General features: G+C 47.2%; 1 protein-coding gene across 1 annotated transcript; it reads left to right on the top strand.

The window, feature by feature from the left end:
• Positions 1-12940: 12940 nt before the first annotated feature.
• Positions 12941-14079, top strand: LOC125520288 (thaumatin-like protein). The gene has a single exon (XM_048685170.2). It carries the CDS (start codon positions 13053-13055, stop codon positions 13800-13802), a length of 750 nt encoding a protein of 249 aa, XP_048541127.1. The 5' UTR covers positions 12941-13052; the 3' UTR covers positions 13803-14079.
• The last annotated feature ends 336 nt before the right edge of the window (positions 14080-14415 follow it).

Raw genomic sequence — 14415 nt, 5'->3', positions numbered from 1 at the left:
TGTAAAGCAAAAGAGACAAGCCTTGCGTGGCAATAAAATTTCATGCAGACATCGTTCCATGGTGGGCGCAAAGGCAGCCCCCCCTCCACCCATTTCGGATCGTAATCAAGAGGAAGATAACTATTATGAGGGGGATTCAGAAGGAGAAGACCACTCCTATTTACCCCATGAGGTCTTCGCTCTAACTTGGCATGCTGATGTTGGTAATATCATGCATATGGTGCCTTGCATTGCTTACTGTATACATTAAAGATGTCATCTGCTTAGTTTAGACATGCTTTGTGTCAATGCCATCTGTTTAGTTTCTTTATCGTATATGTGAATCATGCAATGCCATCTTGTCTAGCCAGGCATCATATATGTGAATTTCGCAATGCCACCCTGGTTAGCCAGTCATCTTATATGTGAATTATATCATGCCATCATTTTTTTATTACGTGTTAAATTGTCAACAATTTTAGTACATTCGGTTACTCTTCCTGTGCATCAGCCATTTGGCATGGGCATGGAAAAATCTGAAGTGGAAACAAGGTCTTCAGAGCTGACAATGCTATCTGACGAAGCGCATGTCTTGATGGTTACCGATAGCTCCTCAGAGGAGGATTCAGAGACAGATGACCAGACATATTCCCCCCCCCCTCCGAGGTGCATGCCCTAACTTGGCAGGGTTATGTTGCTCATATCATGCGTATGGTATCTTGCATTGCTATGTCATTTGCTTAGTTTAGACATGCTTTGTGTGAATGCCACCTGTTTAGTGTCTAATTACCATATATGTGAATTATGCAATGCCATCTTGTTGCAAGACATTATATATGTGAATTATGCAATGTTATCTTGTTGCAAGGCATTATGTATGTGAATTATGCAATGCCATGCTGTTTAGGCAAGCGTCATATATGTGAATTATATCATGCCGTCCTTTTTTGTATTTCTCATTGCTTTTGTGGACAATGTTTGTATATTCAACTGCTCTTCCTGTGCATCAGCCATTTGAATTGGTGATGGAGAAATCTGGAGTGAAAACAAGGTCTTCAGAGCAGACAATGCTACCTGCTGAAGCAGATATCTTGCTGCTTACAGATAGCTCTTCAAAGGAGGCTTCAGAGGCAGATGACCAGTCCTATTATCCCCCTGAGGTGTATGCTCAAACTTGGCAGGGTTATATTACTCATATAATGCATATGTTGTATTGCAATGCTTAGTTTTTACATCATATACACAATATTGAATGCCATCTCCTTAGTTGACACATCATATATGCGATTGCCCTCTGCTCACTTCCTTAGTATATAAATCATATATTTGAATTATGTCATGCCATGATGTTTACATAGACAGCATGTATCTGAATTATGGCATGCCAACCCATTTTCTAAAGACCTAATATAGTTATATCATCTCATCCGGTTTACATAGTCATCATATTTAAATTATGCCATTCTATTCGTGATTTATCATGCCATCATGTTTCCATCGATGGCATGTTTGTGATTTATGGCATGCCAACCACTTTAATAGACACATCGTATAGTTATATCATATCATCATGTTTACATAGTCATCATATTTTGAAGTATGTCATTCTATCCTGTTTAGTTAGCCATCATACATGTGAAATTGTGTCATGCTATCCTGTTTAATTAGCCATCATATATGTGAAATTATGTCCTGCTATTCTGTTTTCTTAGACAACATAAATGTGAATTATTTCATGGCTTGTTTTCTTCCCTACTATCCATTGCACCTGTCTATCTTACAATGTCTGTACATTCAATTACTTTTCTTGTTTACCAGCCATTTCAATTGGAGGGAGTGATGGCGGTATCTGTGGGAGTAAAAACATGGTCTTCAGAAAAGATCGTGCTACCTGTCGATGCAGATAGAACCATGGTTGTACTTGCCCAAGAACCAGCCCCACCACACATAACCCACACTCATGCAGATTGTACCCCTACCCAGTTGGACAGAGAACCAGCTACACCCCTTCTAACCCCAACCCCAGCAGATAGACACCCAGTTCCCATTGACACAGCACCGTCTCCACCACAGAGCACCCAAACACGAGCAGTTAGTAAGGCAACTGCAGTGCCCAAATCACGAGGACCACCACTCCGAACCCGAAGTCAACGCTTAAAGCAGAAGAAGAATTGTTCTCAGGTCAGGTTCCATAGCTATGGTTCATACTACTTTGCTCTTGCATCACTGTATTTATTGATACCAACTAATTTCAAATTTGAAGGATGCAATTGAAACTCCAATGGCGCAACAGGTATGTTTTAAACCTATTTATTCAACGTGTTTGGCTGTTTGCTGTTGTAACTTGCTCTATGTTGATTTCAGTTTCAATTGAATAAACAGTTATGTTCTCATGCCATGCACATTACAAGTGTTGTTATTGTTGTGTAGTTTCCCACACTTATATTCTGCTATGCTGCTTTGTCTTAAATAGATATGATTCGAACTGTATCTATCTTGATTTGGCAACATAAACTAGAATGATATAGACCATACAGTGACCATACTACATAGATATATGTTTGTTTCATGCTGTTATCCTGTCCACCTTACTACTGAACTGGTTTACCAAAATGAGTTTCATATACTACATTGTAAACCTGAGATGTGTTTGTTTGTTTCTCTTTTAGAATGCGGATAAAATATTGGAGAACAGTACCCTGTTATGCAATGGTAAAGGAAGTAATGCAGATAAGGTTCAAGATAGTGAGACATCCCTGTTGGTCTCCAAGAAAGCTGATAAAAACTATATTGAAGACACTGAGACAACCCAAAGTCCTGTCTTGATGTAGTGTTCGAGTTACTGGCTACCACTGCTGGCACCAGCTCTTCGAACTCATTGCCTGAATCAGTTCGACTTCTTGACTCTCAACTTCAAGTTGAAATACATCGATCAGATGTTATGCGGCAAGAAGCCGAAGTACTGATGAAGTCCCTGCAGAATTCAGATGCATACTTTCTGGTGCAACAACAAGTGCTGGAGGACTTAAGCGCCAAACAAGAGAAAGTTAATAAGCTTGCTAAGCATCTTGCCAGCATTATGGGTACCCATGATATTGTTTCTTGAGCTCTTCTGAAGTGGTTTCAGTTCTGGACTTGTTTTGCTGTGGCATTTATATGCTGCTGTGTTCCCTATATTTGCACTGGTGGCGAACTTTGATGCCCAGTGGATGTAATATGTGCAATAGCCGTGATAGCCTAGTGTAAGTTGCTTGCTTATTTATTTCCTTGTTGTCTTGTTTATTTGTTTGCTTGTAGTTAGTGCAGTTCTTTTTCTGCAGTTTGCTAGTGGCTGCAATAACCTATTTTTTAAAACTAGGCCACAATAACCATGGGCTAATATTTACTGTAGTGACACTGGGCCTCCTACGGGCCGTAGAAATAGTGGGCCTTCTACGGGCCGTATAAACAGTGGGCCTTCTACGGGCCGTAGGAACAGTGGGCCTTCTACGGGCTGTAGAAACAATGGGCCTTCTACGGGCCGTATCATCAATGGGCCTTCTACGGGCCGTATCATCAATGGGCCTTATACGGGCCGTATGATCGATTGGCCAAACATGGGCCAAACAGACCGCATTCTGGCCGTAAACGGGCTGGAGTTGGAATCATCCATTCATGGGCCGACCATTACGGGCCATCATTAATAGGCCGTATTTGATGACGCTATGAAAACGGCCCAACGTATTAACGGACCACAAACGGGCCAACTGTAACCATGGGCTGAATTTGGCCAACAAGCAAAAAAATGACAGTAACGGGCCGTAAGTAAATGAATGTTGGAAATGAGCCCAAGAATAAATGGGCTCTGAGAAGGCCGAAAGATAACATGGGCTGGAGACGGCCCAACGGAATAACGGGCCGTTAATGGGTATAAAGTGATACACTGTTCATTATGGGCCAGTTTCACCACGGGCCGTTAATGGGTGTAAAGTGATACACTGTTCATTACGAGCTAGTTTCACCACGGGCCCTTAATAGGCCAAGAGTTACATAGGGCCTCATATGGGCCGAAAGACGTCATGGGCCATACATGGGCCAGAAGTGAAAACGGGCTAGAATCATATTGGATGGCCCAGATGACGCTACTGGGCCTAATTCGGATAGGGCATAACAGGCCTTGGGTTAGCGGGCTGTAAATGGGATATATGCGAACATGCCGTTAATAGGCTTCCCATGGCCGGCCCGCCACCTTTTGACCAAGTCAAACGGGCCGGCCTTTTCACAGGAATGGGCCTCTGCTGGGCCATGCCACGTGTCAATGTATCATAGGCGCCTTCTGTCCAATGAGTGGATGACATATGTCCCGATGATGAGCCGCCACGTGTTTCCTCCAGCCAATGATGATTTTGCACGTGGAAAATCCCCATTGGTCGGGGCTGTTAACGGGTTACCGGATCCAAAACCCGACCCGATAGCTTAACGGCGTTCCGTTACGGTGGATGCCACGTGTCGGTCACCCTTGACGAAAGCACTTTTGTGACGCGCGATTTATCGTCATGGAAGTGGGCACTTCCGTGATGATAATTTTGGTAATGTCATGGAACACTTCTACGACAGCACATGTATGACTATCTTGATTCTGTCATAAATTTGTCATGTACATGCATGACAAAAAACGCGACCTACTGTGACAAACACGTATCATCACGGAAGTGTATTTTTTTTGTAGTGTATGCTTCAGTCATAGGTTCTATCATGTATGCAATGCTGTGTACCAGACCTGATGTGTGCCTTGCTAATAGTTTAGCAGGGAGGTACCAAAGTAATCCAGGAGTGGATCACTGGACAACAGTCAAGAACATCCCGAAATACCTGAAAAGGACTAAAGATATGTTTCTCATTTATGGAGGCGACAAAGAGCTCGTCGTAAAGGATTGAGTCCGTCGTGTTGGAAATATGAGCAAGTTACTACGAGATTTAATCCGAATAATTAGAAGATAAATCATGACTATAGTAGCAGAGATTAAACTAATCATGCGAACTAGCATAGCAGATGAACATATCACATCTAGGGCACATACTAAAAACATGAATTCTACCACGATCTCGAACATGAAGGATAGAATCACATACGGTGCAGCGGGAGCAGCACCGCCGGCATTGACGTTGTCGCCCATGTCGTCAAGGATGAGGTTGCCGAGGTCGGGGAACAAGTCGTCGTTCGCGAAGTCGTCGCTGCCAGCAGTCGCGCGAGTGCGCCCCCCAAAAACCTGATCGCCCCTCTCCCGTACAGGATCACGAGAGGCGGGGTTCCGGAGGCCTGCTGTCCCTTCTCCCGGTGCACGCCGAAAGGAGGGATGGAGAAGACTTGCTTGGCGGCGCAATGATCTGGAATGGTGGTGAGGAACCATACGAAGCGGCAGCGGCTAGGGTAGACGTTTGCCTGACTATATAGTGCGGGTCGGGTAGGTCGTGGGAGTAAACCCCACGTCCGAGTCATCATGATCCAAAAGAATCGGAAATGGTTTAGTAATTGACGCGTCCGTTAATTATTAATTAATGACTCGTTAATTTTTCCCGAGCAGCAAAAATATAAACAACGTGCATAGCTCTGTCCCCGGCTCGGCTCAATCCCGCAACCCGCGGCGCGTCGTGACGAGGCGTGGCGTGGCGAGGCGAGCAAGGAGGAGGAGCGCGCGTGTAGGTCTCCTCTTCTCATGCTCATACAAGTGGTAGAAGAGCTCACATTATAAAGAGGTGCAACTCTCTCTCAACTTCCGGGGTGGGACTAAACTTTAGCCTCACTCACTCCACTCATATGTGTGCATGAATGGGCCAAGAGAATTTCAGAATTTTAGTTGGGCTTTGGGCCAAAGGCCTACTAGCAAAATTCCAACAATCCCCCACAAAGTCTCATTGGCACATCACATCATTTAGTTCCAAAACATTGTTTATATATCGGTGCTTAGTGGAGACTGTGAAGTTGAACTTCCACTTAGAGATTTATGCTACACTAGATCACAACTTGAATAGTGGACTATGCCTTGAACTACAAGTTTTCTGCGAGACTAGTTTCACACTAATTCTTGACCGATACTGGGCTGTCGCAAGGCTTCCCCGCGGGTGGAGCGTATACGTCATACTCCAGGGCCTTTTCATGAATTTAATAGAGAACACCCAATTCTCACAGACTACGACGTTAACAGTCAAATTCATATAGGTGTGTTCCTCAGATGATGTTCTGCAGGACAACATCTCTGCTTACCCGAATAAGCCACTTGGAACACATTAAGATAAGTATCAACCTGCCATGCAGATCAGGAGAGTATTGCACCTTCATGGAGTGGGATAGGTAATATAGGGATACTCTCCTTCCAGCTGACCAACAGCTTGTCTCCCACTTCTACTTCACGGGATCTCCGATCACATAGAGTGGGTTACCAATATGGACAACTCATGCGGTGGGTCTCAAGCCCATCTCCATCGATGCATTATCTATCACGTTATGTGATAGACCCTTTGTGAAGGGATCTGCTAAATTTTTCGATGTTTGGATATAATCCAACGTAATAACTCTGGAGTTCCTCAATTTTCTGACAGATTTCAGTCTCCTCTTCACATGCCTTGAGGACTTCATATTGTCCTTTGAACTGTTTATCTTGACGATCACAGTTCATTAGGATAGGGGGTATTGGTTTTTCAACCATAGGTAAGTCCATCAAGAGTTCACGAAGCCACTCTGCTTCAACAGTGGCAGTGTCTAATGCTGTGAGTTCTGCTTCCATAGTTGACCTCGTTAAGATGGTTTGCTTGCAAGACTTCCAGGAAACAGCACCACCACCAAGTGTGAAAACCTAACCACTTGTGGCCTTAATCTCATCAGCATCAGATATCCAGTTTGAGTCACTATAACCCTCTAGTACCCTTGGATACCCGGTGTAGTGAATCCCATAGCTCACAGTGCCTTTCAAATAGCGCATAACTCTCTCAAGCGCATGCCAATGATCATCTCCCGGTTTTGACACAAACCGACTCAGCTTGCTCACATCAAAAGAGATGGCAGGCCTCTTGGCACTCGCCAAATACATAAGCGAGCCAATAATCTGAGAATACCTCAATTGATCTCTAGCAATCCGTTGGTTCTTTCGAAGCAACACACTAGCATCATATGAAGTTGGAGAAGGCGTGCAGTTGCTATACCCAAAACGACTCAAGACCTTTTCCACATAGTGAGACTGAAGTAGTGTGATCCCACCATTCTCATCTCTCAACAGCTTGATGTTTAAGATAACATCAGCTACTCCTAGATCCTTCATCTCAAAACAGCAAGATAAGAAATCCTTAACCTCCTTGATTAAATCAAGTTTGGTTCCAAAGATCAGTATGTCATCGACATACAGACAAAGAATAACTCATTCGCCCCCACCATAGCGATAGTACACGCACTTGTCACCATCGTTTACTACAAAGCCGGCAACAGTTAATGTTATTTCGAACTTCTCATGCCACTCCTTAGAGCTTGTTTAAGGCCATATAAAGACTTTAATAACTTGCACATCTTTCCTTCCTGACCAGGTACTACAAAACCATCTGGCTGATCCATGTAAATTTCCTCCTTCAACTCTCCATTGAGGAAAGCTGTCTTAACGTCCATTTGATGAACGAGAAGACCATGTGAGGCAGCCAGTGATAGTAGCACCCGAATTGTGGTCAGTCTAGCCACGGTTGAGTAAGTATCAAAGAAGTCTTCACCTTCTTTCTGGGTATAACCCTTGGCCACAAGCTGTGCCTTGTACTTTTCAATCGTACCATCAGGTCTAAGCTTTTTCTTGAACCCCCACTTTCATCCTACAGGTTTGAACCCATAAGTACGGTCAGTGATCTCCTAGGTACCGTTAGCTAAGATGGAATCCATCTCGCTACATACAACTTCCTTCCAGTAGTCAGCATCAGGAGATGCATAGGCTTCTGAAATAGTCCTGGGTGTGTCATCCACGAGGTACACAATGAAATCATCACCAAAGGACTTTGTAGTCCTCTGTCTCTTACTCCTCACAGGAGTTCCATTGTCACCCTCAACAGGATTCTCAACGTGTTCCATTGCAATGGTGGGTTCAGGAATTACAGTGAATTCCTCACTAGATGGAGTAGGTATCTCCTGATTTGATGAACTCGACATATCCTTCATAGGAAATATGTCCTCAAAGAAAGTTGCATCATTCGACTCCATAATCATACCAACATGCATGTCGGATACCTCAGATTTTATTTTCAAAAATCTATAGCCGATGCTATGAAAAGCATAGCCCAGAAGAACACAATCCACGGTTTTTGGTCCAAGCTTGCGCTTCTTGGGAATTGGTATATTCACTTTTTCCAAACAACCCCAAGTACGTAGGTAAGAGAGTTTCAACCTTTTCCTTTCCCATTCCTCAAATGGAGTCATGGTCTGCTCTGTGGGAACTCGGTTTAGAACATGACACGCAGTCATTAGCGCCTCCCCCCACCATTCTTTGGATAGACCCGAAGTGTCTAACATGGTGTTAACCATATCATTTAGAGTTCGGTTCTTTCTTTCGGCTACCCCATTTGACTGGGGTGAGTAGGGAGGTGTCCTCTCATAGATTATACCATGTTCCGCACAAAATAGATCAAATTCATTGGAAAAATACTCTCCACCACGATCGGACCCAAGCCGTTTAATATTCCGATCAAGTTGGTTCTCTGCCTCAGCTTTATAGTTTTTGAAGAAAGTCAAAGCCTCATCTTTTGATTTCAGAAGATACATATAACAATATCTAGTGTAGTCATCAATCAACGTCATGAAGTATCTCTTTCCACCTTTTGTCAACACGCCATTCATCTCACAAAGATCAGAATGTATAAGCTCTAGTGGCGCCAAGTCTCTTGCCTCTGCAGTCTTATGGGACTTGCGAGGTTGCTTAGCTTGCACACATACTTGGCACTTAGAGCCTTTGACAGTAGAGATTTTCGGAATTAAATTCATATTGGCTAGCCGCGTCATGCAACCAAAGTTAATGTGATAAAGTCGTGAATGCCAAATATCAGACTCATTGTTGTGGCAAACATTATTAATAACTTTAGTGCAAATATCTGACAAAGACAGGCAGAACAAGCCTCCGCTCGCATAGCCTTTTCCAACAAATTGTCCATATACTTAGAAATTACAACTTTATTGGATTCGAAAACCAACTTAAAACCATCTCGACATAAACGGGAACCGCTAACAAGATTTTTATTTATGGACGACACATGATGAACGTTCTTCAGACGCACAGTCTTCCCCGAAGTAAACTTCAGATCGACTGTACCAACACCTCGAACGATGGCATGTGACCCGTTCCCCATCAGCACGGGTGAAGTCCCTGTTGCCTGGTAAGAAGAAAACATGGAGGCGTCAGCACAAACATGTACATTGGCACCGGTGTCAATTAACCAATCAAGGGATTGAAATACTGAAAGGATGGTAGGTAAAATACCGTACCGTCATTCCTTCATATCAATATCACCGATGACAACATTAGCGGACTTGCCGCTCTTCTCATGTTCGCGCTCCTCAAAGCGGTTAGGACACTTCGGAGTCCAGTGATTAGGATCACCGCAGACATGGCAAAGTTCCTTCCCCTTCTTATGAGAATTCTTCTTGAAGTTGGTAGAATGTGATGGCTTGTTCTTTGTATCAAACTTGCATTTGCCCTGAATTTTCTTCTTATTGTTTTTGAACTTGTTGGGCTGGGAGTTCTTCTTATGTACCATGTGGGCGCTAGAAGCTCCCTCAGCAACTCGAGCACGTGTGTCCTTTTCTCTCGCCTTCTCTTTAACATCAAGAGTACTAATGAGATCCGCAACGAAAAACTCCCGCCTCTTGTGTTTCAGAGAAGTAGCAAAATTGTTCCACGAAGGTGGAAGTTTGGCAATGATGCCTCCGGCAAAAAATTTGTCCGGCAACACACACTTGAAGTACTCAAATTCTTTTGCGAGCGACTGTATCTCATGAGCCTACTGTATAACAGAGCGCTAATCGGTCATCTTGTAGTCATAGAATTGCTCCATGACGTACAACTCGCTGCCGGCGTCCGAGGCACCAAACTTGGCCTCGAGCGCAGCCCACATGTCCTTATTGTTTTCAAATGATATATATGAATCCACAATGGAATCATCCAGAACACTCAGAAGAGTGCCTTTAAAGAGAGTATCGATCTTCTCAAAAGCTTCCAATTGTGCTGGATTAAGATCGCCCTCAGGCTTGCCCTTGGTGGCGTCATAGCAGCCCATGGTCTGAAACCAGTAGACTGCTCTCGTGCGCCACCTCCTATATTGCGCCCCCTTAAAGGCGGGCGGCTTCAGATGCGCAGCAAAATCACTCGGAGTAAATTGCCTATAATCATGTTTTTGGATTGTTGGAAATATGAGCAAGTTACTACGAGATTTAATCCGAATAATTAGAAGATAAATCATGACTATAGTAGCAGAGATTAAACTAATCATGCGAACTAGCATGGCAGATGAACAGATCACATCTAGGGCACATACTAGAAACATGAATTCTATCACGATCTCGAACAGGAAGGATAGAATCACATACGGTGCAGCGGGAGCAGCACGCCGACGTTGACGTTGTCGCCCATGTCGTCGAGGATGAGGTTGCCGAGGTCGGGGAAGAAGTCGTTCGCGAAGTCGTCGCTGCCAGCAGTCGCGCGAGTGCGCTCCCCAAAAACCTGATCACCCCTCTCCCGTACAGGATCACGAGAGGCGGGGTTCCGGAGGCCTGCTGTCCCTTCTCCCGGTGCACGCCAAAAGGAGGGATGGAGAAGACTTGCTTGGCGGCGCAATGATCTGGAACGGTGGTGAGAAACCATACGAAGCAGTGGCGGCGGGAGTAAACCCCACGTCCGAGTCGTCACAATCCAAAAGAATCGGAAACGGTTCAGTAATTGACGCGTCCGTTAATTATTAAGTAATGACTCATTAATTTTTCCCGAGCAGCAAAAATATAGACAACGTGCATAGCTCTATCCTCGGCTCAATCCCGCAACCCGCGGCGCGTCGTGACGAGGCGAGGCGAGGCGTGGCGAGGCGAGCGAGGAGGAGGAGGGCGCGTGTAGGTCTCCTCTTCTCATGCTCATATAAGTGGTAGAAGAGCTCACCTTATAAAGAGGTGCAACTCTCTCTCAACTTCCGGGGTGAAACTAAACTTTAGCCTCACTCACTCCACTCATATGTGTGCATGAATGGACGAAGAGAATTTTAGAATTTTAATTGGGCTTTGGTCCAATGGCCTACTAGCAAAATTCCAACACGTCGAGGGAGCAGCTTCGCAGGCCCTGAAGCTTATCTGTTGTTACGCGCGCGCTCGGCCTCTTCACTTTTTATTCCACCGCATCAAACATCATCCCCAGCCATCGTGGCCTCCTTTCCGTGTGTGCCAACGTAGGAGAGCGGGAGCGTTGGGATAGAGGATGAAAATGACGGGTGGGCCAACTTAGTCAGTGAGAGTCGCGATTTATCCCAGGCAGGATCATCTTTTTCTCAATCTACCAAACGGATCCAGGGTCTAGATTGATGGGATTGATGAGTACAGGGTATCGACTTTAGGGATTTGAAGGTCGAGGTTCATTTGCGTCCTCCTCTACAACTTTAAGGCCTCCTTTTATTCATAGGATAGAATTATTGAAGGATAGAAACCAATTCTAAGTAGACTTCACTCTAGGAGATAGCCCACGATGCGCGTCCCACCGACACGGCGCCCTCGCGTGCACCGGCAGACATCTCTTTCTGCCCCCGAGCCCGATGCACCATCTTCTGACACTTGCACGCGGGGCGAGGCATGCCTGCATACGACAACCACGTCCACGCTGACGCCCAACACCGTATTCACCGAATCTCTGCGGCGCTCCCCGTCCACCTGCTTGCCTCCGGACGACCGTTCGCCCAACACCATATTCACATGTCGCGCTCCTCCCTTCTCACCTGCTCGGCGCACAACGCGACCAGTCCCAGCCCCAGTCCCGGACGATCCCTTCGCGGCAGAAAAAGAGAGGGAGAGAATGCCTTCAGATCTCACCAGGGGTTGAGAGAGTATATTAAACACAGCTCATATTCTTTTTTTTGCGGGTCGTGTAGTAGTAGTACATGAGTCAAATACAGAAATACTGTAGCGTAACTCATTTGTTCGTTCGCAAAAAAAACAAAACAAGGGCGTCTTGTTCCTGTTTGACGTTGGTCCCGGTAGGAGTAGGCTGAGTAGAGTTGACTTGCCAGCTCGGTCGCATGCGCCGATCCGTGAAGGAGAGGAGCTTGTGGGAGCAGTGGAGCGGTGCGACGCAAGCTGGCCGGGCTGGCCATATCCATCACGTGGCCGCACCAGACCAGAGTGCCACTCCCTCCCTTCGTACGCAGGAGAATGGAGTCGGGCAGATCGGTCCAGGAGCAATCAATCCAACACTGGGCAGGGCCGCGACAACAACACTCAAACTCGCATGCACGCTCACGCGCATGGTGGCGCATGCATTCAATACAACGTGTCCAAACATGGTTTTTGTCTCTCTTTTTTTGTGAATTAAACATGGTTTTTGTCAGCACGCAAGCCACAGCCGCTCGCGTCTCCGCATCACCTTCCCATTTTTGCGTGCAACGGCGTGCACCGCCCATCCTATCTTTCCACTTGTGCGCAACGCCGCGAACCGCCCGTCCAAAAATGTCGGTGAAGGCGAAAGTTTCTCCCGTTCACCAGTTTCTCCATTCGCAGTAGATTTTCTCGTTTTTACGATTGGTAGGAGTAGTACATTTTTTTACGCCGGTCTCGCTCTGTACCACCTCACATGCCAAAAGGTGCCGCTGATGATGGTTGGTTGATCGATGACCGATCCCAGACTTTACAGCCAGCCTTTCACTCGGAGCCAAAACCCACCCTCCATCCAACTTTTTCACCCCCCAAAACCCTCATTAAATACGCCCCCCACGAACCCCACAAAATCACTCCAAGCCTCTGCGCAAGCTCACTCCACTGTCCACTCCACTCCAGTCCAGTGCAGCGAGTGCGCGAGCAAGCGGCCAAGAAGCGCACACAGGAGATGGCGACGGTGACCACCGGCCTCGTGGCCGCGGCGTCGCTCCTCCTGCTGCTCGCGGGAGGCGCGTCGGCGGCGACGCTGGCGCTGTACAACAAGTGCGGCGAGACGGTGTGGCCGGGCATCCAGCCGGGGGCCGGCAAGGAGATCCTGGCCCGCGGCGGGCTGCAGCTGCTCCCCAACCGCGCCACCTCCATCCGCCTCCCGGCCGGCTGGTCGGGCCGCGTGTGGGGCCGGCAGGGGTGCCGCTTCGACGCGGCGGGCCGCGGCAAGTGCGCCACGGGCGACTGCGGCGGCGCCCTCTACTGCAACGGCGCCGGCGGCGAGCCCCCGGCCACGCTGGCGGAGATCACGCTTGGCGCGTCGGCCTCCGCGCTCGACTTCTACGACGTGAGCCTGGTGGACGGCTACAACGTGGCCATCGACATGCGGCCCTACCACGGGTCCGGCGCCAACTGCCTCCCCGCCGGCTGCGTCAGCGACCTCAACAGCGTCTGCCCCGCCGGGCTCGCCGTCCGCGGCGGCAACAGGGTCGTGGGCTGCCGCAGCGCATGCGCCGCGTTCGGGAGCGCCGAGTACTGCTGCACGGGGCAGTTCGGCGGGCCGCAGCAGTGCAAGCCGACGACCTACTCGCGGCTCTTCAAGCGGGCCTGCCCCAAGGCGTACTCCTACGCGTACGACGACAAGACCTCCATCCTCACCTGCGCCGCCGGCACCTCCTACGTCGTCACCTTCTGCCCCCACCGCCGCTAGACCATGCCACCGCCACGGATCTAGACCTGAAGACAGTGGTAGTATGTTGTTGTTTCAGTTGAGCCGGTGCTCGGTGCATGGCATTGTTGCGGCGTTGTTCTTTGGTTCTTGCTGTCGTTGCGTCCTGTGTTAGTGCCGGGATCGATAATAACAATAGTGGTAGTGGTAGTGGCAGTGAAGTGAACCAGTGATGGTTCGTGGTAGGCCTGGATGGATGGGTATAATAGTATGGTAGTATAATGGCAGTATATGCAGATCGAACTACTTATATTTTTCATCTGGGCTCCCCGGTTGATTCTGTCCTCGTACGTGCTTGCATATTCATTCATTTTTCCTGCATTGCTATCTTGGATTGTGATTTCTTGATCGTTCAGATCTGAATGGTTGATCGCTGTACTTTAAAAAGTGCTCTTCAGATCTGAACATTTTTAGCAGCGGGCACTGCTCCTTGGGTGAAGGGAAGACGACTGTCGTCCGTACGGGGCGTCGTGCAGCTAGGGAGGGGAGGGAGCTTTTGTCACGGAACATCATCGTAATCGAGGACGTGAAGGATTTGAGGAACACACTCCAGTTTGTACTCCGGTGCAACTGAGGCTGGATGGAGCAAAAGCTC

This window comes from Triticum urartu, chromosome 7A (assembly GCF_056163025.1).
Source record: "Triticum urartu cultivar PI428250 chromosome 7A, HENAU_Tu73, whole genome shotgun sequence".
Classification (NCBI taxonomy): Eukaryota; Viridiplantae; Streptophyta; class Magnoliopsida; order Poales; family Poaceae; genus Triticum; species Triticum urartu.
This window is presented reverse-complemented; position numbering and strand designations above follow the sequence as displayed.

Excerpts from the sequence above, each read along its gene's own strand:
- LOC125520288 (XM_048685170.2), top strand. The coding sequence starts at position 13,053 with ATGGCGACGGTGACCACCGGCCTCGTGGCCGCGGCGTCGCTCCTCCTG.